Source organism: Loxodonta africana, chromosome 2, assembly GCF_030014295.1.
Source record: "Loxodonta africana isolate mLoxAfr1 chromosome 2, mLoxAfr1.hap2, whole genome shotgun sequence".
Lineage (NCBI taxonomy): Eukaryota > Metazoa > Chordata > Mammalia > Proboscidea > Elephantidae > Loxodonta > Loxodonta africana.
In genome coordinates, this window is record NC_087343.1 from 206,828,031 (window position 1) to 206,853,167 (window position 25,137).

The 25,137-nt window shown below is 38.6% G+C and overlaps 1 protein-coding gene across 1 annotated transcript; it reads right to left on the reverse strand.

Moving 5' to 3' along the window:
* Positions 1-21,702: 21,702 nt before the first annotated feature.
* Positions 21,703-23,867, reverse strand: LOC100659971 (olfactory receptor 2M4-like). Its single transcript, XM_003423111.3, has one exon. The coding sequence runs from the start codon at positions 22,716-22,718 to the stop codon at positions 21,783-21,785; it is 936 nt and encodes a 311-aa protein (XP_003423159.2). The 5' UTR covers positions 22,719-23,867; the 3' UTR covers positions 21,703-21,782.
* Positions 23,868-25,137: the final 1,270 nt, after the last annotated feature.

The window sequence follows — 25,137 nt, forward strand, 5'->3', positions numbered from 1 at the left end:
AAGATCATGGAGGAAAACATACAGGCAACATTTGGAGCCCTAATACATGGCATAAACAATATGCAAAACATAAAGAATATAGAAGAAAACTAGATAACTGGGAGCTCCTAAAAATCAAACACCTATGCTCATCCAAAGACTTCATCAAAAGAATAAAAAGACTACCTACAGACTGGGAAAATGTTTTTAGCTATGACATTTCTGATCAGCAGCAGATCTCTAAATTCTACACGATACTGCAAAAACTCAACTGCAAAAAGACAAATAACCAATTACAAATGGGGAAAGGATATGAACATGCACTTCACTAAAGAAAACATTGAGGTAGCTAACAGAAATATGAGGAAATGTTCACAATCATTAGCTATTAGAGAAATGCAGATCAAAACTACAATGAGATTTCATCTCACTCCAACAAGGTTGGTATTAATCCAAAAAACACAAAATAATAAATGTTGGAGAGGCTGTGGACAGATTGGTACGCTTATTCGCTGCTGGTGGGAATGTAAAATGGTACAACCACTTTGGAAACTGATTTGGTGTTTCCTTAAAAAGCTAGAAATAGAATTACCATATGACCCAGCAATCCCACCCCTTGGAATATATCCTAGAGAAATAAGAGATTTTACATGAACAGATATATGCACACCCGTGTTATTGCAACACTGTTAAAATAGCAAAAAGATGGAAACAACCAAGGTACTCATCAACAGATGAATGGATAAATAAATTATGGTATATTCACACGATGGAATACTATGTGTCGATAAAGAACAGTGAAGAATCTGTGAAACATTTCATAACATGGAGGAACCTGGAAGGCATTATGTTGAGTGAAACTACTCAGTTGTAAAAGGACAAATATTGTATAAGACAACTAGTATAAGAACTCAAGAAATAGTTTAAACTGAGAAGAAAATATTCTTTTGTGGTTACGAGAGGGGGGAGGGAGGGAGGGTGTGAGAGGGGCATTCACTAATTAGATAGTAGATAAGAACTGCTTTAGGTGAAGGGAAGGACAGCACACAATGCATTGGAGGTCAGCACAATTGTAATAAAGCAAAAGCAGTTTCCTGAATAAATTGAATGTTTTAAAGGCCAGCGTAGCAGGGGCAGGGGACTGGGGACCATGGTTTCAGGGGACATCTTTAAGTCAATGGGCATAATAAAATCTGTTAAGAAAACATTCTGCATCCCACTCTGAAGAGTGGCGTCTGGGGCCTTAAACGCTAGCAAGCAGCCATCAAAGATGTATCAATTGGTCTCTACCCACCTGGATCAAAGGAGAATGAAGAACACCAAGGACACAAGGTGATTACGAGCCCAAGAGACAGAAAGAGCCACATGAACCAGAGACTACATCATCCTGAGACCAGAAGAACTAGATGGTGCCTGGCTACAACAGATGACTGCCCTGACAGGGAACACAACAGAGAATCCCTGAGGGAGCAGGAGAGCAGTGGGATGCAGACCCTAAAATTCTCATAAGACCAGACTTAATGGTCTGACTGAGAATAGAAGGACCCCAGTGGTCATGGCCCCCAGGCCTTCTGTTGGCCCAGGACAGGAACCATTCCTGAAGCCAACTCTTCAGACATGGATTGGACTGGACAGTGGGTTGGAAAGGGATGCTGGTGAGGCGTGAGCTTCTTGGATCAGGTGGACACTTGACACTATGTTGGCATCTCCTGCCTGGAGGGGAGACGAGAGGGTGGAGGGGGTTAGAAACTTGTGAAATGGACAGAAAAAGAGAGAGTGGAGGGAGAGAGCAGGCTGTCTCATTAAGGGGAGAGTAAATGGGGGTGTGTAACAAGGTGTATATGGGTTTTTGTGTGAGAGACTGACTTGATTTATAAACTTTCACTTAAAGCACAATAAAAATTATAAAAAAAAATGTGATGGCAAGATTAGAAAATTTCCAGATAAACAAAAGTTTAGGGGATTTGCAAAAATGAAACCAAAATTACAAGAAATACTAAAGGGAGTCCTTCAGTCAGAAAGTCGATAACATCAGATAACAACCCAAGACTAGAAGACAGGACAGAGCAACCAGATATCAACCCAGATAGGGAAATCACAAAAATAAATCAAAGCTAAAACACTCAAAACAGGGGAACGGAGATGTCATTATATAAAAGATGACAACATCAAAACAAAAAAGAGGGAATAAAAAGTGTAGCCATAGATCTTTTATATGGACAGAAGTCAAGGAGACATAAAGAAATAAAAGATTGTTTTAAACTTATAAAAAACAGGTGAATTTTAAGGTAATCAAAAGGAAACTAACAATTTTACACATCAAAATAAAATTTAAAAAACTCAGCAACTACAAAATCAACAGCAACGAAAAAGAAGCAAAGAAAATATATAAAGAAAAATGACTAGGACAGAAAATTAAGTGGAAAACAGAAGATGTCAACAACACCCCAAAAAAGACATCAAAATGACAGCACTAAACTCATACCTATCCATAATTACACTGAATGTAAATGGACTAAATGCACCAATAAAGAGCCAGAGAATGACAGAATGAATTAGAGAATAGGATCCATCTATATGCTGCCTAAAAGACACATGTTAGACTTAAAGACACAAACAAACTAAAGCTCAAAGGATAGAAAAAATATATCAAGCAAACAACAATCGAAAAAGAGCAGGAGTGGCAATATTAATTTCAGACAAAATAGACTTTAAAGTAAAATTCACCACAAAGGATAAGGAAGGACACTATATGCACCAGAAGGACATAACCATAATAAATATTTATGCACCCAATGACAGGACTCCAAAATACACGAAACAAACTCTAACAGCACTGAAAAGAGAGAGAGCTGCACAGTGATAGTAGGAGACTTCAACACACCACTTTTGTTGAAAGACAGAACATCCAGAAAGAAGGTCAGTAAAGACAAAAAAAAAAAAGACAAGGGAGATCTAAATACCACAATCAACCAACTTAACTTCTTGGCTATATACACAGCATTCCACCCAACAGCAACCAAGTATACTTTCTTTTCCAGTGCACATGGAACATTTTCTAGAATAGATCACATATTAGGCCATAAGGCAAGCCTTAACAGAATCCAAAACATTGAAATATTACAAAGCATCTTCTCTGACTAAGGCCATAAAAGTAGAAATCAATAACAGAAAAAGAAAGGAAAAGAAACCAAACACATGGAAACTGAACAACACCTTGCTCAAAAACGTCTGGGTTATAGAAGAAATTAAGAACAGGATAAATAAATTCATAGAGTCAAACGAGAAAGAAAACACATCCTAGGAGAATGTTTGGGACACAGCAAAAGCAGTGTTCAGAGGTCAATTTATAGCAATGAAAGCACACATCGAAAAAGAAGAAAGAGCCAAAATCAACTAATTAAGCCAAGAACTCAAACAAATGGAAAGAGAGCTGCAAAAGTAGAACTTGAGTACTAGAAGAAAGCACATAATAAAAATGAGGGCAGAATTAAATACAGAATAGAAAGCAATTGAAAGAGTTAACAAGACCAAAAGTCTGTTCTTTGAAAAGATCAACAATATCAGTAAACCATTGGCCAAACTGACAGAAGAAAAACAGGAGAGGAAACAAATAACCTGAATAAGAAATGAGATGGGCAATATCACAACAGAACCAACTGAAATGAAAAGAATCATAACAGAATATTATGAAAAATTGTACTCTAACAAATTTGAAAACCTAGAGGAAATGGACAAATTTATAGAAACACACTACCTAAGCTAACGCAAACAGGTAGAACAACTAAAGAAACCTATAACAAAAGAAGAGATTGACAAAGTAATTTAAAAGCTCCCAACAACAAAAAAAAAAGTCACGGTCCTGACAGCTTCATTGGAGAACCCTACCAAACTTTCAGAGAAGAGTTAACACTACAACTATTAAGGTATTTCAGAGCATAGAAAAGGATGGGATACTCCCAAAATCAGTCTATGAAGCCAGCATAACCCTGATACACAAACCAGGTAAAGACACCACAAAAAAAGGAAATTACAGACCATTGCTTATGAATTTAGATGCAAAAGTTCTCAATAAAATCCTAGCTAATAGAATTCAACAACATATCAAAAAAAATAATTTACAATGACCAAGTGAGATTCATACCAGGTATGCAGAGATGCTTCAACATTAGAAAAACAATCATTCTAACACATCACATAAATACAACAAAAGATTGGAACCACATGATCTTATCAATTGATGCAGAAAAGGCATTTGACGAAGTCCAACACCCATTTATGATAAAAACTTCCAGGAACATAGGAACAGAAGGGAAATTCCTCAACATACTGAAGGGCATTTATATAAAGCCTACAGCTAATATCATTGTAATCTGAGAAAGTCTGAAAGATTTCCCCTTTAGAACGGGAACCAGACAAGGATGCCCTTTATCACCACTCTTATTCAACATTGTGCTAGAGGGTCTAGCCAGAGCAATTAGGCTAGTAAAGAAACAAATGGCATCCGAATTGGTAAGATATCTCTATTAGAAGATGATATGACCTTATACACAGAAAACACTAAAGAATCCATAAGAAAACTACTGAAACTAAGAGAAGAGTTCAGCAGGATATCAGGATACAAGATAAACATACAAAAATCAGGTGGATTCCTTGACACCAACAAAAAGAACATTCATTGAAGAGGAAATCACCAAATCAATACCATTTAGAGTAGACCCCAAGAAGATAAAATACTTAGGAATAAATCTTACCAGAGATGTAAAAGACCTATACAAAGAAAAGTATAAGACACTACTGCAAGAAACCAAAAGACACCTACATAAGTAGAAAAGTATACCTTGCTCATAGATAAGAAGCCTCAACATTGTGAAAATGTCTATTCTACCCAAAGTGATCTAGAGATACAATGCAACCCTAATCCATATTCCAATGGCATTTTTTAATGAGATGGGGAAACAAATCACTGACATCATAAAGAAAGGGAAGATGCCCAGGATAAGTAAAACATTACTGAAAAAGAAGAACAAAGTGGGAGACCTCACACTATCAGATTTTAGAACCTATCATACTGCTATGGTAGTCAAAACAGCCTGGTATTGGTACAATAGATACACAGACCAATGGACAGAATTGAGAATCCAGACGTAAATTCATCCACTTATGAGCAGCTGACATTTGACAAAGGCCCAAAGCCCATTAATTGGTGAAAAGACACTCTCTTTAACAAATGTTGCTGGCATAACTGGATATTCATCTGCAAAAAAATGAATCAAGACCCATACCTCACACCATGCACAAAGACAAACTCAAAGTGGATCAAAGACAAACTCAAAGTGGATCAAAGATCTAAATGTAAAATCTAAAACGATAAAAATCATGGCAGAAAAAAAATAGGGACAATGCTAGGGCACCTAATACACTGCATAAAAAATATAGAAAACATTACTAACAATAGACAAACACCAGAAGTGAAACTAGATAACTGGGAGCTTCTAAAAGTCAAACACTTATGCTCATTCAAAGACTTCACAAAGAGACAACATACAAACTGGGAAAATATTTTGGCTATGACAAATCCTATCTGCATCTGATCTCTAAATTCCACAAGATACTGCAAAACCTCAATAATAAAAAGACAAATAACCCAATTAAAAAATGCGCAAAGGATATGAACAGGCATGTCACCAAAGAAGACATTCAGGTGTCTAACAGATATATGAGTAAATGCTCCCAATAGAAGTGCAAATCAAAACTACGAGATACCATCTGGCATTAATCCAAAAACCACAAAATAATAAATGTTGGAGAGGTTGTGGAGAGATTGGAACACTTATACTCTGCTGGTGGGAATGTAAAATGGTACAACCACTTTGGAAATCGATTTGGCACTTCCTTAAAAAGATAGAAATAGAACTACCATACAATCAGCAATCCCACTCCTTGGAATATACCATAGAGAAATAAGAGCACTCACATGAATAGATATACGCACAACCATGTTCTTTGCAGCACTGTTTACAATAGCAAAAAGATGGAAACAACCAAGGTGCCCATCAATGGATGAATGGATAAACATTTTATAGTATATTCACACAATGGAATACTATGCAACAATAAAGAACAATGATTAATCTGTGAAACATCTTATAACATGGAGGAATCTAGAAGGCATTATGCTGAGTGAAATTTGTCAGTTGCAAAATGACAAATATTGTATGAGACCACTACTATAAGAACTGACGAAAAAGTTTAAACACAGAAGAAAATATTATTTGATGGTTATGAGGGTAGGGAGGGAGGGAGGAGGGGGTATTCCCTAATTAGATAGTAGACGAGAATTATTTTAGGCAAAGGGAAGGGCAACACACAATTCAGGGAAAGTCAACACAACTGGACTAAACCATAAACAAAGAGGTTCCCTGAATACAACCAAACACTTCGAGAGACAGAGTAGCAGGGGTGGGGGATCTGGAAACCATGGTTTCAGGGGACATCTAGGTCAAATGGCATTAGAAAATGTATTAAGAAAACGTTCTGCATCCCACTTTGGTGAGAGGCCTCTGGGGTTTTAAAAGCTAGCAAGTGGCCATCTAAGATGCATCAATTGGTCTCAACCCATGTTGCATAAAGGAGAATGAAGAACACCAAAGACACAAGGAAAATATTAGCCCAACAGACAAAAAGGGCCACATAAACCAGAGACTCCATTAGCCTGAGACCAGAAGAACTAGATATTGCCCAGCTACCATCAATGAGTGCCCTGACAGGGAACTCAAAAGAGAATCCCTGATCTAGCAGGAGAAAAGTGGGATGCTGACCTCAAATTCTAGTAAAAAGACCAGGCTTAATGGTCTGATTGAGACTGGAGGGACCCCAGAGGACATGGTCCCCTGACTCTTTGTTAGCCCAAAACTAAAACCATTCCTGAAGCCAACTCTGCAGAGAAAGATTAGACTGTACTGTAAGACATAAAATGATACTGGTGAGGAGTGTGCTTCTTAGCTCAAGTAGACACATGAGAGTATGTGGGCAGCTCCTGTCTGGAGGCGAGATGAAAGGGCAGAGGGGGACAGGAGCTCGTTGAATGGACTCAGGAAATACAGGGTGGAGAGAAGGAGGGTGCTATTACCTTGTAGGGAGAGCAACTAGGGTCACATAACAATGTGTGTATAAGTTTTATATGAGAAACTGACTTAAATTGTAAACTTTCACTTAAAGCACAATAAAATAAATTTTTTTAGTCATTTAATCATTTACCAAAAATTATTTTTCTTTATTATCTGTATGCACATTGATGAATTGATTCATCTTTTTTAAATTGATTTTACTTTGAAGCAAAAGCATATCCATTTCAAATATTTTCTCTTTCTACTTACCTAAATTAATTCTTCCCTCTTGACTCAGTATTATAGCAAAATGCAAATAGCTAACACATAAATTGAAAAGCGACTCTAAATTCATTAATGTCAAAAGTGTTCTTCCAATTTTTGATGTAGATTTTACAGACAATTTATATAACATTGTTACAATTAAACTCTTCTGCAATATATGTGAGCGAACTGTGTAAAGCCGTTATTATTGATTCATACCTTAGAAAATTTTCCATTTCAACATATTCTCTCATGCTTGTTTAATTAGATCACAAATAAGTTTTCCTTTCTCTTAAAGCTTCAGATTTAGCTGGGTCACATAAACAGTGTGATACCAGTGATAAAACATAAATCACACTACCATCTGTTTTCTTGATTATTGAATGGCATGCATTTCTTTTATCAAGAAAATCTTGAATTAAACAGTAGAACAAATCATTGTAAAACTCTTCCATGACTCAGTCGGTGAACACTGACAAAGAACAGCAAATTATTAAATTCATTACCTTCTATTTCTTCCAACAGTTGAATAAACTATCAATGACATAGTGTTTGTTCATATATACTGAGTGAATTTCACAACTGTACCTATGACATATAGATTGTGTTTCAGAAAACTAGCCATAAATACCTTTAACATAGTGGAATGAAGCTAATAGGGAAATATTAGTATCTTCTTTTTTAATTTTATTTATTTTGTGTTATTGAGATATGCACAGCAAAACACATCAACAGTTTCTACTTATTCAATTCAGTAACACTGATTATATTCTTTGAGTTGTGCAACCATTCTCATCCTCCTTTTCTTAGCTGTTCTCCACCATTGACATAAACTCACTTCCCCCTAAGTTTCCTATGTAATCTTTCGAGTTGCTGTTGTTAATTTGATCCCATATACATAGTTCTTAAAAGCACATAGTGCTCAAGGCAGACTTTTTTTTACTAGTTAAGCTAAACTATTATTTGGTTTTAAGACTTCAGGGGGCATTTCTGGTTTAAGGTTTAAAGATTATCTCAGGGCAATAGTTTTAGTGGCTCATCTAGCTTCCATGGCTCCATAAATTCTAGAGTCCATGAGAATTTGAAATTCTGTTCTGCATTTTTCCCTTTTTGATTAGAATTCTATGGAATCTTTGATCAAAATATTCAAAATTGGTAGCCAGACATCATCCAGTTCTGGTCTCATGGCAAAGGAGGCAGTTGTTCATGGAAGCAATTAGCCACACATTCCTTGCCCTGCTCCTATTCCTGACTTTCCTGCTTCCTCTGTTGTTCCAGGTGAACAGAGACCAATTTTTGTGCGTTGGATGGCTGCTAGGAAGATTTTAAGACCTCAGGCACTACACAAAAAACTAGGAGGTAAAACAGAAGCACTGAATACTTTATTAGGCCAGTTGACTGGGGTATTCCCTGAAACCACGACCCTAAACCTTCAAACCAAGGAACCAAGTCCCATGAGAAGTTTGGTTGTACATAAGCAAACTCCTCAGCAGCTACTCTTTTTTTTTTTTTTTGTCACTGTTGTAAATATATCTATCACACAACTTTTGCCTATTCAACTCTTTACAGGTGTACAACTTCTTGACAGCAATTACAATAATCAGCTGTGCAACCCTACCCTTAATAAATGAGATTTTCCGTCACCATTAGCCCTTTTTAAAATTCCAGTAAATCTAAAATTTTGACCTGATGCAGCTGGAGTATCATTTGTCACAATAAAAGCTAATTTTTTTAAATAATTTGCAGAAATTACATTTTGAAAGATAAAATATGTCTTTAATTTCTTAATTGTCCATACTTTTTTAAACTGGAAAATAATTTAATTATATTTAAAATAATTAATTGGTCAGTTTAATTACCAATGATGGTAAATATAGGTACCACTGTAAGTCATGTTGTCTGCATAAAATATAAAAAGAAAGGCATTAAAATGATACATTGATGAATAGAAAAAAAATTGAGTATGCTGACAAGATCATTGATCTGTTTACATATAATATTGGAAGTAACCATTCCCAAAGCCAACTCTTCAGACAGGATTGGACTGGACAATGGGATAGAAAATGACACTGCAAAAGAATGAGCTTCTTGGAACAAGTGGACACATGAGACTGTTGGCATCTTCTCTCTGGAGGGGAGATGAGAGGGCAGAGGGGGTCAGAAGCTTGCTGTATGGACCCAAAAAGAGAGTGGAGGAAAGGAGTGTGATATCTCATTAGGGGGAGAGCATTTAGGAGCATATAGCAAAAAAAATAGCAAGGTGTATATAAATTTTTGTATGAGAGACTGCCTTGCTTTGTAAACTTTCACTTAAAGCACAATAAAAATTAAAAAATATATATTGGCAGTAATTCTCTTGACATGAAAACTGCAAAACAACAATAAAAGACCTTATTGATGTAAGTCAAAGTAAAATGTACCTGTACCGAAACAATAAAATTGTGTTTGATGAAAAAGTTTATAGTACTTCAGTTTATGTTAAATTAAATAAAATCAAAAATTCAGTTTATCAGCTCAATTTGTCACATTTCAAGTGCTCAGTAATGACGCGTCTATCTGATACTACATAGGACAGTGCAGTTTTACACCTTTAAGAATGGCCCTATAGCTACCATCTCACCTGTGGTACAGTATTAGTTTTGATTTACTGCCTTAGCCAGTGTGGGAGAGCAGCTGTAGAGACTTCACTTGACTTTCCTCACTATGATAGCTCTTATCCCACTGGATCAGTTGACACAGTCGAAGGTGCACCCTGGCCAGGAATAAATTTAGTACTGGACTCCATGTATCAACTCTACTGTAAGGCCATGATAATGCTGCTGGACTCTGAGTATCAAAATTAATTCAAAAACTGTCTGATAGCCCTCAAAACGGTTTATATTCTCCCTTCTGCAGAGCACCGTCATTGTACTACATGGTTATATGAGTCATACTAGTCGCTGGACTGGTAAAACTGTTGCTATGTTCATTCTGTATGGTGTTGCAGGATTCTTCAGGGAACCCATCTTCCTCATCAGTCTATGGTTCCAGTTTGGAAAACTGGCTCAATTCAAGAAACTGTGCAAGGTATTCCAACTTTGTATTGGGACAACTGACCTTTGTCTTCACATAATTCTTGATATTTATATAATTGGAATGATTATATGGTGTATATTTAATGTAAATATCAATAGGATTGGATTTATGTCTACCTTCTTGCTAGATTTTTTTTCTATTCAATTTGTCCCTTTTTCCTGCTTTTGGATTATATGAGAAATTTTTATTAGTAAATTTATTTCCACTATTACCTTGTCAGTTACACTTCTTTTTCTTCTTTTTTTCTTAAGAGGTTGCCATAGAGTTTACAATTACATCTTTAATTGATCAGAGTCTATCTTCTAATATTATACCATTTTACATATAAGAACATTGCAACCATATACACCTAATTTATCTGTCCCATTCAATGTGTTATTGTTGTTATGCAATTTAGTTTTACTTACATTATAAACTTTACAATTTGTTGTTGTTATTTGTGCTTTAAGCAAACAATTATATTTCAGAGTGATTCAAATTAGAAAAAAAAATTGTCTAATACTCTAATATTTTGCTCATTTCAGGAGATCTTTGGTTCTTTATGTAGGCCCAGATTTTCATGTTTCTTGGAGCCATTCAAATAGCAAGTTTAGGCCATCTCATGGGTTACTGTTAGGATATTAAATCTGGTCCTAGGTGAGTGCTTCTAAGTTGATAAACTCTCCCTTACTAACCTATGTTTTGGTCTGTTTGATCTATTATCCTCAATTCCATCCAGTCCCACCTGAACTCTACTGGCCTTTACTGGTAAAATATTATACCTCTTTGTGGTACACTTCCTTTTCTCCTTTATCAGACCCAGCAATTCCTCTGCTTTGTTCGATTGTAACTTAATCCTATTTATAGGCCCTGTGGCCAGGAGAGGCTATCAGGGTGTATCCAGAAGATGTATATGTTGTCTTATGGGGTAGAAACCTCTGCATAGCCTCTGATTAAGGGGACGTTGCACATGGTGTCAACATGAGTCAAAAATCTACTAGACGGCAAACTGTCTGGCTTGCTTTTGACTAGATTGTTACCAAGAAGAGGGGAGACTTCAGCATATTCAGAGGGTTTAAAGAAATATAGGAATTCAAGAAATTCAGAGACATAAACACAGATGTCAGCATTTCATGTATCAGATACCTCTCTTGGTTGGTAATTTAAACTTCTTGAAGCTCCACTACTCTCATTATTAAGTTTTCTGTCTTGACCGTGGCTTAAGTTGTCCTCTCTCTGTAGGAGATAATATATTTCAAACGATCCATCTGGCTTTCACGTAGCTTTCAAATGTCAATTAATTACTTATATCTTTTGGTTATTTTTCCAGAACATCAGTTGAACTTAGCAATAGCCATCCTAATTCAGGGACAGTCACTATTTGCCAAATATTTTTTCAAAGGCCTGACATGTTACATCAGTTAATGATTTTCTTTTTATAACTGATCCCAAGTCTCCACTGTCTACTCTTTAAAAAACCTTGGGTGTCCACCTAGTGCCAGGGATTCTTACGCCCCACTTACCTTCAGTGATGGGGTCCTCATTGCCTCGGGGTGGCGAGTGATTCAACTCCGACACCCCAGCGAAAGCTTCAGCTTACCGAATGGGGAACTCTGGAGTTGGATTTGTCCTTTCGCATTGGCCTAAATTGGTCAATATTGTTTGGTCTTTATAATTCTACATTACTCAGTCATTGGGTGTGACACTTACTGGGCAAGGCAACTCTCTGCAGCTGAAGCAATCCCTGAAAATGTACAGGCTGACAGATGAAAGCTGTCCGCCAACAGTACTTCTAGAAGTGCATCAAATCATTCAGGAAGAGTGAATCTAGACAGCGTGTCAATAGCTCATGTCCTGAGGATAGTAGTGACCTTAACATAACTATTCTGGGGTTTTAAATAGAATGTGACCAATGACGTGTAGAAGAATTTTTGGATGGCACTGAAAGCAAAGAGCTAAGGTTGGAGACTGCAGAAACGCATTAGCATAACATGTCTGAGGCTGCTGTCCTTAGAACAGTCTGCTTGTGCTATTGGCCCTTGGCTGGTGTCTAAGAACTTTACTCTCAGAACATTCCCACCATTCCCTAACTGGTAAGAGTGGTTCACTCTGCCTAAAACTGTTCTTAAGTTCTTTATGTAGGCCCAGATTTTCATGTTTCTAGGAGACATTCAAATAGCAAGTTTAGTCCATCTTTGGTCATACAAACAAAATGGTTTAGGATGAAAACCTTATTTCGTTCCCAGAGTCTTGAATTTTGATATGTGTGAGGCAGAGATACTTATATTAGCAACCTCCAGTAAAAACCTTAAGTGATGAGTCTCTAATAACCTTCCCTGGGCAGAAGCAAACAAGCTGATCCTAAAATTCGTAAGGAAATTTAAGAGTCCAAGAATAGTCAAAACAGCCTTGAATAAGAATGAAGTTAGATGACTCACACTTCCCAATTTCAAAACTTCCTATAAAATACAGTAATCAAACCAGTATAGTACTAACATAAGGATAGACATATAGATGAAGGGACTAGAATTAAGGGTCCAGAAATAAACACATACATTTATGGTCAATTGATTTATGACAAGGATACTAATTCAATAGGAAATAAGTCTTTTAAATAAATAATACTGGAACAACTGGACCTGCAAATGCAAAGAAATAAAATTACCTCACAACACACACACAAATTAACTCAAAATGGATCAAAGACTTAAATATAAGAACTAAAATTATAAAACTCTTAGAAGAAAACATAGGCTATATCTTTGTGACCTTGGATAGTATAATGATTTCTTACAAATAGCATGAAAAGCAAAAGCATAAACAATAAGAGAAAAAATAGATCAACTTGAGAATAACAAAATAAAAACATTTGTGATTCCAAGGACATCATCAATAAAGTGAAAAGATAACTCATAAATTGGAAAAAATATATTTGCAAATCATATAACTAATAAAGGCTTTAGTATCCCAAATATATAAAGAACACTTATAACTCAACACTAATAAGACAAAAGATCCAGTTTAAAAATAAGTGAAATATTTTAGTATGCATTCTTCCAAATGGCTAACAAGCAGCTGAAAGGATATACAGCATCATTAGTCATTAAAGAAACACAATTCAAAACCAAAATGATATGCCATTTTACTCCTACTAGGATGGTTATAATAATATATATATATATATATATATATATTTTTTAAAGGAGAACTTTTTTTAATAGGGAGCATGTGGAGAAATCAGAACCATCATTGCGTAAAATTATGCAACCACTTTGGAAAAAATTTTGACAGTTCCTTAAAAAGTTAAATATAGAGTTTCCATGTGACTCAGCAATGCTACTCCTAAGTATATACATCCCAAAAGATTTGAATAAATGAACTGAAACAGATACTTATACACCAGTGTTCATAGCAGCATTATTCACAACAGCCAAAAGATGGAAGCAATCTAAGTGTCCATCCAGATGAATGGGAAAATAAAATGTGATATAACCGTAGAGTGAAATATTATTCAACCATATAAATAATGAAGCACTGATACATGCTTTGACTTGGATGAACCTTACGCTAAGTGAAAGAAAACCAGTAACAAAAGGTTACCTGTGACCCCAATACTCCCCAGCATGTTTTCTCCTTTTTCAAAACGGGCAACTGAGAGCTTGACATAACTAACCCCATGATGAATATTTAAGTTGTTCTTCCTCTGACTGCCTCCTTCACGTACCTCTGTTAATGACTTTGTTTTGACCTAATGTTAATGGCTTTGTTCTTTGTTTTAATCTGATGCAGATAAATTTGTTTTGTTCTGTCAGACCACCTGTGACTTACAACCCCCACAGGAAAATCAGAGGTCAGGTATCTGATATGTATCTCTGTAGTTTGATAAAGGGTCTTTTGTCACTATCTTGTAATGAGTAACTCCTCTGGCCAGGCCATCTGCAGACTACAAAGACACTTCTAACACTTGTAAGATTCCGTATAAGCTCTAATGTGAAATTGCTCTTTGGGACTGCATAGAGACAGCGGTGGTGCTGCTGGGTCCCCAGTGATGTATACCATGGTGTATACATCTCCTTAATAAACTTTCTCACTCTTTCTGACTTGGAGTATGTTTCATTGGCTTGACTGCTCCAGGGCACGGACCTTAACTGGGTAACATTACATATCGTATGATCAAATTTATATGAAATTTCCAGAATAGGCAAATTCGTAATGATAAAAAATAAACTGTCAGAATCTGAGGCTGGAGGAAATGGGCAGTGACTGTTAATGGGTGTAGGGGTTTCTTTTAGAATTGTTACTGAATTCTCGAAAGTGGGTCCTTATCCAGAGCACTCAGATTTGCCAATTATTGGTCTTAGAGAAAGAGAAAATAACCTTATTGCAATGCACAGAGCAAGGAGCCAGGAGGAAGTTCCTCAGATCCAGCTCCCTGAGCTACAGGGACCCACTGGAGCTACAGGGAAGCAGGGGTTATATGTGATTTGGGCAGCAGGATGGTGGCCTGGTGGCCATGCAGGAATATGGTGGCTGCACAGTGTATGGGGGAGGGAAAATTCTAAAAGATGGCCAGGAAACAGGAAGTAACTTGGTCAGACCTCTTGTTTCGGAATAGGATCTGGGTGATGATTTTCCTTGTGATACATTCCTCCTGTTGCTGCATCCTCTGCTAAGGTCATTTATTGGTCACAGCTGACCCTTCTGCTCATGCAAGGTAGGCCAAATCTGGCTTGGGCTAGTTTAAGGACTAATGGAAATTTACTGGCATTCGTAGAGTCAGGTTACAATCCCTCCTTGAGTTATAGCAATTCCTAATCTTAAGGGATAAGTGTCAGTGACTCAGCTGGCTGTTTATCTTAGCCACATGCCATGAAGCCCCTTGACTCAAAATCAAAAAATAGCAGAGCCAAGATTTGAAGCCAGGCAGATATCTCCAGGACCCTTTTGTTATACTGCCACCAGAAGCTTTACTGGCTTTCTCCTGCTGCCAGGCCTTTTCATACACTCAGAGGTTTTCCTTTCAACACAATTAACAACCTCCCCATAAGCACTGTAAATGGAGCAGGGAACGGGAGAGCTATTATTCCCATAGCAGATAAATTTGGAGCTTACAACTGGAAGCATAATGGTTAGTAGCTTTCAGAGTTACATACAGTGACTAAGTTCCTGGACTACCTAAGGATCATCTGAAGCACTACATCCCTAGGCTGCCTTAAGGAAAGTTCTCCCACACAGCATTCCTTAGGCGCTTAATTGGAGCCTGCTTCTAGGGGACACCCAGACTCTAAACAGGGCCATGTAGCAGCTTGATGCAGGGCATGTTGGTCACCCACATTGCCCACACTAGCTGAGGTTTCTAATTAGACATTTTAATGACACAAAGACTGTGGTCTTCATGGCGCAGGTAGCTTCCGCAGAATCCCTAAACGTTCTAATGTTGGATACAAAGGTTCCTCCATTATCTCTTTAAATTGAATTAAGAAAACCCTTTGCCATCGAGTCTATTCCAACTCATAGCAACCCTATAGGGCAGAGTAGAATTGCTTCATAGAGTTTCCAAGGAGTGCCGGGTGGATTTGAACTGCCCACCTTTTGGTTAGCAGACATAGCTCTTAATCTCTATGCCACCAGGATTTCCTTAAATTGAAGAAGGTAGGCCAAATCTAGGCATTGAGGAGAGCTTTGCATACCTCGGATGCCTTTTCTCTTCAAAGGTGGAGGCTTCTACCCCTCTGGTGAATGTATCTACAAACACCAGGAGATACTTGAAACCTCCTGTAGCTGTTGGCGTAACTGTTACATCCATTTGCCAGTTTTCTCTGAGTCGAGTCCCACAGGCTTGTACCTCAGGCATAGGGGGTGGTGGGCCAGGTTTTGGATTGTCCTTTGCACAGGTGACACATTGTTGAAACATAGCATCTTGACCGAAATGAGTGCTCTCATGAGCTGCCTTTATTAGTGGATGCATCAGGTGTTCTGGTATTAATGCCAGTCCTTGAGAACTGTACAGCCACCCCATCTTCTGCTCTGTTATTAAGGTCAAAGTCCCATTCACAGCTCTGTTTATATCACATTCAGTCCACTGGGGGTTTTCTGGTAGCTAAAAATTAGAAATTAAACTAAGTGTTAGGAATTTTTGTTCTATTGGCTTGTTTGGCTGCCAGATCCTTTAATTATGTGAGACTCTCCCTTCTGGTGCCTAGGGGGGTGTATAACTGTTGACCATAGTACATTATTCAAAAAAGGCACCTCTAGTAGGCTTTCTTTCCTCCAGTTCCATGTGCAAGATGCTCTTTGCTGTCAGGGGCCTGTCAGGGTTTGGGGTGAGGTAAGGATGGTGACCATCTTACCAGGCCCTGAAGCCGTGTGCTGCCTCTGCCTGTGTTTGGCAGCTCTCCACCCTGCCAGTGAAGCTGGGTGAGGGCTGGGACTGCACCTCGTCCCTTCCTGGGGTGCCTGGAGCTTCCCCTGTGTGCCTGGGACAGCAGCAGAGGCCTTGTTCTTCAGCTCTCTGGTCTGTTGTGTCAGTAAGTTTTCCTCCCACCGTTACTTCAACCTGGGGCTCCTCATGGGTTGCAGGGGAGTCCCTGGGCCCCATCAGTCCGAGTTATCAGCTGACAGCTGCAGATGGGTTATGGTTTTCTTGCTCAGACTGGGCTGGCTACAAGGGGCACTCTTGTTTTCAGTGACGTTCTTGTTTCCAGTATGCACACTGTCTAGGGCCTAGCTTTAGGGGGCCTTCGGTTTGCCACCAGTGCTTTTAAGTCCCATGAGGACTTACCCAACATGAGGTCTGCCAGGGCGGTGGGTTATCTCCAAGGGCTACTGCCAGGAGGCAAGCCTTTTTCCCTTGTACCTAGTCCTGATTATTGAAGACCTTAAGGGCAACAAGTTGTGAAGTAGTCATTCATTCCTAGACCTCCTACTAACTTTTGAATTTTCTGCCTTTTGTTGGGGGCACTTTGGCTGTTGAGGGTCATATTTATTTACGTGGCATTCTCTAGGTCTTCAGGGTCTATATCAGTAAACTGTTGCTGTGCTTCCTACAAGCATTCTAGGAAGCTGGAGGGATTTTCCTTGGGGTCTTTTTGTATATCCTGAACTTTCCTAAGGCTCTTCTATTTTTGAAGCCCTTGCTGTCAATTAGTTTTTATAATGTTCTAGCTGTCCTTCCCCCACCCGATATCGATGGCAGGTACAGCCTGGGCTGCGAGGAGCCTAATATCATTTTGAGGGTTGAGGTTACGCAACCTGTAGGTCTCTTGACATGCTTTCTCTAAGACCATCTTTTATTCCTCTAGAGTTAGGTTGGGAACGGTGTATGGACCCAGATAAACCCTCTAGGCTGGCTGTTGTGATCCAGTCCAGCAGGCGTTTGTCTCGGTGGAAATTACCCTGGGAAGATTTGGGTGAATCTCTGGCCAAATTGCACCCCACTAGTGGTATTGTATTGTATTGTATTGTATTGTATTGTATTGTATTGTATTGTATTGTATTGTATTGTATTGTATTGTATTGTATTGTATTGTATTGTATTGTATTGTATTGTATTGTATTGTATTGTATTGTATTGTATTGTATTGTATTGTATTGTATTGTATTGTATTGTATTGTATTGTATTGTATTGTATTGTATTGTATTGTATTGTATTTTATTTTATTTTATTTTATTTTATTTTATTTTATTTTATTTTATTTTAGTGGTATGTGCTGGGGAGACTATACCCTGGGGAGCAGGACTGGGAGTTTCTGGCTTATGTGGGGCCAGTGAGCAATTTGCAGGAGGGGTGGCAGAGGGTTCTGCTGAAGGGGTAGCGGCTGCTGAGCTGGGAAACGGGCCTATACCTTCAGGTGAAAGGGCTGTCGATAAATGAAAATTTTAGTGGGGCTTAGGTTTTCTACCAAAGCCCCCACTCTATAAACAAAAAGCCTATGTTTCTGCCAGGAAATCCTAGTTCCTCTTTTATCATATCCAAGTAAGTACTGACTGAAGGCAGAGCTACGTGCTCCCTGTAATCTATAATACCCAATACTCATTTCTAGCGTACATTTAGGCCGAAAACCCAGTGCCATTGAGTCGATTCCGACTCATAGCGACCCTATAGGACAGAGTATACATTTAGGTATGAGGTAGGAAAAACACTCAATATCCACGGTGCATTCAGATAAATGCAGGATCCTGAACACATAACCCTTTTAAAACATTCCAATTTACTCTGCTCTACTTAACTATCTTCCCATTTACATGCATATGGCCTTGGGTCTCTGGCTTCTATCAATGACCCCATTTATCTGGCCTGGCTTTAGCCCCAGGCATCTCCAGGTGGGGCTTTTCTGTCCTTCCTTTTTCCCCTGTACCATTAGCTCGAACTGTTTTTTTTAGATTTTAATCTTGCAAGAGGGAAACCCTGGTTGTGTAGTGGTTAAGACCTATGGCTGTTAACCAAAAGGTCAGCAGTTCAAATACACCAGGCACGCCCTGGAAACCCTACGGGGCAGTTCTACAATGTCGTATAAGGTCTCTATGAGTTGGAATTGACTTGATGACAAAGGTCTCCTTTTATTCCTCACTCATCATGATCAAAACAACCAGAATCCATTTGAAGAGAGAACTATCAGTTCCTGGGATTGTTAACCATGATTATTGACATAGCAATGAAAAAATGATCCCCCAAAAATTATGCTGAAAAAAATTTTAACATTTACATTCTAAACTGGCAGTTGTTTTCTTGAAGAGATTTTATGGTTTCTAAATCCACCCACACCTGTTGCTGTACTGTACTTGGAGCACACTCTTTGATTAACTCTCGAACCATTATAATTTGCACGTGGCTGCCATCTTACTGCCCAAATCACATAGAAGCCCTGCTTTTCCTGTAGCTCAGGGAGCTAGATCTGAGTAACTTCCTCCTGCTGCCTTGCTTTGCACATTGCAATAAAGTTACTTTCTCTAAGGCTTGTGTCCAGATAATTGGCAAGTCTGAGAACACCAGACAGGGTCTCACCTTCTAGGGTTCGGTAACAATTTTGGTGCCCAATGTGGGGCCAGAGTGTCACACAGACCCTGCCTCTGGAGCCTGGCATGCCCTTGACCATGAGTGAAACCTCCATTGACCTTCAGTGTGTGCTGCAAGCCTCTGGTTTGGGAGGATCTGGTGAGTCTCCTAACCATGACCAAGGTGGCCACTGGCTCGAGGTGCTTTTACATTGATAATTAGAAACTAATTCAGGTATGAACATCTACTAGGTGAGTGCCAGAGGAATTTCCCTTGTTAATGAGACAGATAGGTTTGGCTGTGCAGGTGGCTGAACAAAAGAGCTGTTAAAAGATTACCATCTAGAAGTTGGGTGAACAGGAACCCATCCTGTCAACATGAGGTAAGATTGAACAACCCATGAATTACTGTCTCCGTCTTAGTGTTTTTCCAGTCCCCTCCTCCTTTACAGGCTCTGCATGTGCAGAAGAACAAAGTGTGACCACTGTTTAACCTCCATTAACCCTCCAAAGATGGTGAAGTAGTGCTGAAGATCAAGTGTGCTTGCACTATATCCTATAATAAGTGATGCCAAGGGCTGCTGAGAGTACTCCATCTTGAATATCAGTGGTTTCCATCTTAGATTCCAGATGCCATGCAACCTAATTAGCATACACTGCCATTGAAAGAAGTCCACTAAATATTCATTACTCTATTGTCTCCATCGAACTCATAGAAGCCCTAGCAGGCCTATGTGGGAGGGAAAATTCTAGAAAGCAGCCAGGAAACAGGAGGCGAGGTGATTCTTGTCAAACCTCTTGCTTCAGAATAGGGTCCAGGTGATGATTTTCCTTCTGATTCTTTCCTGTTGCTGAGTCCTCTGTTGAGGTCACAGCTGGTCCTTCTGCAAATGCAAAGTGGGACAAATCTGGCTTGGGTTAGTTTAAGGACTAAAGGAAATTTATTGGCATTCATAGGGTCAGGTTACAGAATCACGGGGATGTTCTGAAATTATACAGTGGTAACAATTGCACATTTCTGTGAATATAGTAAAACTCACTGATGTGCATACTTTAAAGGGTAAATTTTATTGTATGCAAAATTTATCTAAGATGTGTTCTTAAAGCATGTCCTTAAAGCATAAAATTTAGTTTTGGAAAAAAAATGCAAGTATATAGCAATAAAATATTACATAATAAAGATTAATTAAAACAAAAATATGTATAGAGAAATCAAGGCAGTTCCAGTGGAGCAGGCAAGCATTTTCTTCAGTTTTCAAGGGTGTAGACGATATAGGAATTCAAAGTGCAAATTATAACCGTTCAATTATAGCAGAGAGATAATCAAAGAGTGTGCTCTAAGTACAATACAGCAACTGGTGTGGGTGGATTTAGAAACCATAAAATCTCTTCAAGAAAACAGCTGCCAGTTTAGAATGTAAAAGTTAAAATTTTTTTCAGGATAATTTTTGGGGAATCATTTTTTCATTGCTATGTCAATAATCATGGTTAACAATACCAGGAACTGATAGTTCTCTCTTCAAATGGATTCTGGCTGGTATGATAATGATGAGTGAGGAATAAAAGCAATCATGATGAAGATGAAGATTGCACAGCCGAACCAATTAGATACTTTATACAGAGAAGCAAAAAAATAGGAATTTCAAGAGCTATTTATGCTCACATAAGATTTGATGGAATAATAAGCTGAGACTTAATTCTCAACTTCTAAAGGCTTGGGAATTAAGTCGAGAAGACTCAAGAATAAAGCAGTCAACACCCTGAGCAAGGAAAGGTGAAAATTGAGGGTAAGTACTGGTAACCCTGGTCTTGTAGTAGTTAAGTGCTACAACTGGTGACCAAGAAGTTAGCAGTTCGAATCCACCAGGTGCTTCCTGGAATGTCTATGGGGCATTTCTGCCCTGTCCTAAAGGGTCACTATGAGTAGGAATCAACTCGATGGCCGTGGGTTTTTTTTTTTTTTTTTTTTTTTTTGGTTTTACTGGCAAATAAGTAATTAATGAACAAAGAGGATTCCAACCGAAAGTAGTGAATCAGCTCTAACCCTTATTCTTGGGTGCAGCAAAGAATTCTCAGAGTTAAACCTGACTTGAAAGCAAGCATCCTAAGTAAGACCAGGTTGCACTCATAGCTAACAGCGCTAATGACATAAGAGAAATTCCCAGAGGTGGAGCAGCCAATGCTGATGTCCAAAACCAGCTCACTTTACACTTGTCATTTATATAATGTTATACTAAATAAAGATTAGTTTATACTAAATAAAGATATTTTAAACTTGAAAAAGTGGGGAAAAAGATAAACTAGCAGGAATAGAATGATGCAAGTAATTCCATTTTCCGGAATGTTGACCAGAGCAGGTACTCAAAAGATGTTTGAAAAAGTTATATTAAGTTTCCTTTCCCCAATAACTTCTTAAGTCCCTGGGATACCTCTTTGTTGCGGACGCTGTAAATGAGGGGGTTCAGCATGGGAGTGAGGATGGTGTAGAAGGCTGACACCATCTTGTCCTGGTTTGGTGTATGGTTGGGAGCTGGTCTCATGTACATGAACATGGCGGCACCATAATAGAGTCCAACCACAGTCAGGTGGGAGGAGCAGGTGGTGAAAGACTTGCGGCGACTTTCCCCAGAGCCCATGTGGATGACAGCTTGGAGGACACAGGAATAGGAAATAATAATAACTGAAACTGGCAAGATTAGCATCACCACACAGCAGGTGAAAAGAAGTCTTTCAAATGCAGAGGTGTCTGTACAAGATAGTGGCAGAAGGGCAGCAACATCACAGAAAAAGTGATGGATTTCCAGAGAGCGACAGTAAGTGAAAGACAGGGCAGCTGCAAGCACAATGATGCCATCAAGAGAGCCTAGGATCCAGGAAGCAACAGTCAAGAGCATGCAGAGTTTCTGATTCATGAGGATGGTGTATCGAAGAGGGTGGCATATAGCCACATAGCGGTCATAGGCCATGACAGCCAACAGGAAGCATTCAGCTCCAAGAAGGGACACATAGAAGAGTATCTGAGTTCCACAGCCTTCCAGAGAGATAAATTTCCTGCCAGATAAGTAGTTGAAGGCCATCTTGGGTACTGTGGTGCAGACGAGCATTAGGTCCATGAGAGAGAGTTGGCTGAGGAGGAAGTACATGGGGGTGTGGAGCTGGGTGTCCAAGTAGATGATAAGAACCATTGCAGTGTTTTCCATGAATGCCACTGTGGAGATGGCCAGGATCAGAGAGAAGAGAAAGGTATGGGTGGGGCTGTGATCAAAAATTCCAAGAAGGATGAATTCCAAGTGGAAGCTCTCATTTCCCCACCCCATGGTGGTTATTTTCCCTTAGCTGCAAGTCCCAAAGAAGGTACAAGCTCATTTATTAATTAAACAAACTGGTTTTGAAGGTGTTATCACGGCAAGACCATGGCACTAGACATGCACTAATTCATGCATGAGACATTCTCCCCAACCTAGGAGGCATATAAGGGATAGACATCTAAGAGGTATATCAAGCCTTTTCAATTTAATATCAGGAAACCCTGGTGGTGTAGTGGTTAAGTACTACACCTGCTAACCAAACGTCGGTAGCTCAAATTCACCAGGCGGTCCTTGGAAACTCTATGGGGCAGTTCTACTTTGTCCTCTATGGCCGCTATGAGTCAAAATCGACTGGATTGCAGCAGGTTTTGGGTCAGCAAGTCAGCAGTGTTTGACAATCCCTCCAAAGACAAGAAAATTGCTGAAAATTGTCTCTTAATCCTTTATGCGGCCTATCTAGTCACATTAAGTTATGTGATTGGACCTAGTGCTTTCATGTTTTCTTCCTCATTCGACCTCCATAGAGACCAACTTCAGTAAGTGTTTTCTTTATCTTACAGACCAGAAAACAGAAGTTTATAAGAACTTACTGGCTTGGCCATCATTATATATTCAATAGAGAGCCTAAGAAAAAAAAATATATATGCATATCTGTTACTAAATTTTATGACCATCCCTGATTATAGGTAATTTCTTTAATGACCATTTTCTCATAGTATGTTTCCAGGTTGACGCTTTCCTTAATAACTATAGAATTTCTGTTCTCATGATTTCTTCAGTCCCCACTCCCTTCTATTTATGTCTCACCACCCAGTGAAAAACCGTAGGGAATCAACACCATTGCCCCCATGTGGGCACCTGTACACCTTAATTCAGAGAAGTATTTAAAATCATAACCAGTTGCTTTTGAGTCTATTCTGACTCCTGGAGATTCCCCCATGTATGTCAGAGAAGAACTGTGTTCCACAGAGTTTTCAATGGCTGATTTTTTGAAAGTAGATCATCAGTTCTTTCTTCCAAGGTGTCTCTGGGTGGACTCAAACCTCTGACCTCCAGAAAAGGTTTTAATATCTTGCATTTTAACCTCTCCAACTCCGAGCAAGATACTGAGTCTTACTTCGTTTAATCAAAATACCCATTCAAGTTTTTTTCTTAAAGAAAAATAAGGCATTCTGTTCTCTGAGAACTTTGCATCTCTCAGTCTGTGTGGAGAGGGCAGCAGCCTTATTTTTTTTGAGTGGGGTAGGCAATTAATTTCTCACTGCTACAATAAAATGTTATGAATAGATGAGATAAACATCTAGGGGACAAAAGAGAATCCCTTTTATGGTCATTAAAAGCTTCACTACAATGTGTTATTTCGTGAACTGGTGAAACACGTTGCTTCATAGTGAGCAAAAGCACAATTGTATGAGCCACTCAGTCTATCATGGTCAAGAGGGTCAGTGCCCTGGATGTACTTGTGTGGGGTTGAAAGTACTGGGAGAAATAAACCAGGAGAAGTACACTGAAGCAGATCATAGCAAGCCAGCATAGTGCGCTTCAACTATTGATGTGGTTTAAGCTGTGGAGTGAAGTTGTAGAGTGCTGAGAATCGAATTTGCATTTGAGGTGTTCTCTAGGACACTAAATGAATTGATAAATTGAATGGGTAACATCTGCCAGCATGAAGACGAAAGAGGAGGTAACTTCAGCTATCCAGGGGAGGCTGGGTAAAGCCCAGGCATGTTAGTGGAGGAGACAGAGGACTGGATAGAAACAAAATCAGCAATCATACCTCCTTCAAGTTATCAACTATTGTCTCTAGCGTTGCTTTTTTTTTTATTCTGCCTCTAAAATATCATATTATATAGACAGTTCTCTAGAGCCTCATTTTAAGTTTATCCAAATAAAACTCAATACAAAGCAGAGATCCACGTTTTTCTTCCTGGTATCTATCACTGCTACCAAAATTCTTCCAGGGTCCCAGACTTGAATGCTTGCGATTCTCTAATATTTTTGTTCTTATTTTCTCATGATGCCTTTTTTTTCTTTTTATTTAGCTGTTTAAAATCTATGATTTGTCATATCCAGATCATGCATTTTGATATAGAATAGCTGTTGACTGAGAATCATTTATAATTTTGAGTGTTTATTCCTGATCTATAGACTTATCTCATTCAAACAAAAGATACACAGCAGGTAGAAATTTTTAAATATGTTCTATTTAATTGAATTAAATTAAGAAATTCAACCCTCTTTTTTTTTTCTCCTGGACACCCCTGTGGTGCATGGCATCAGCTGAGGTATGTCAACCTTTTTCTACGTAATATCATCAAGTTAGCATTGTTTGATACTCCCCCTGAGGACAGAGTAGATTTCTGAGACATGACTTTCAGCTACACCTTAATGTTTTGTGTATCCTCTACCTATCATAACCCTATTAATG

Bases quoted from the DNA above. Each gene is read 5' to 3' on its own strand.
- LOC100659971 (XM_003423111.3), bottom strand. From the start codon at position 22,718: ATGGGGTGGGGAAATGAGAGCTTCCACTTGGAATTCATCCTTCTTGGA.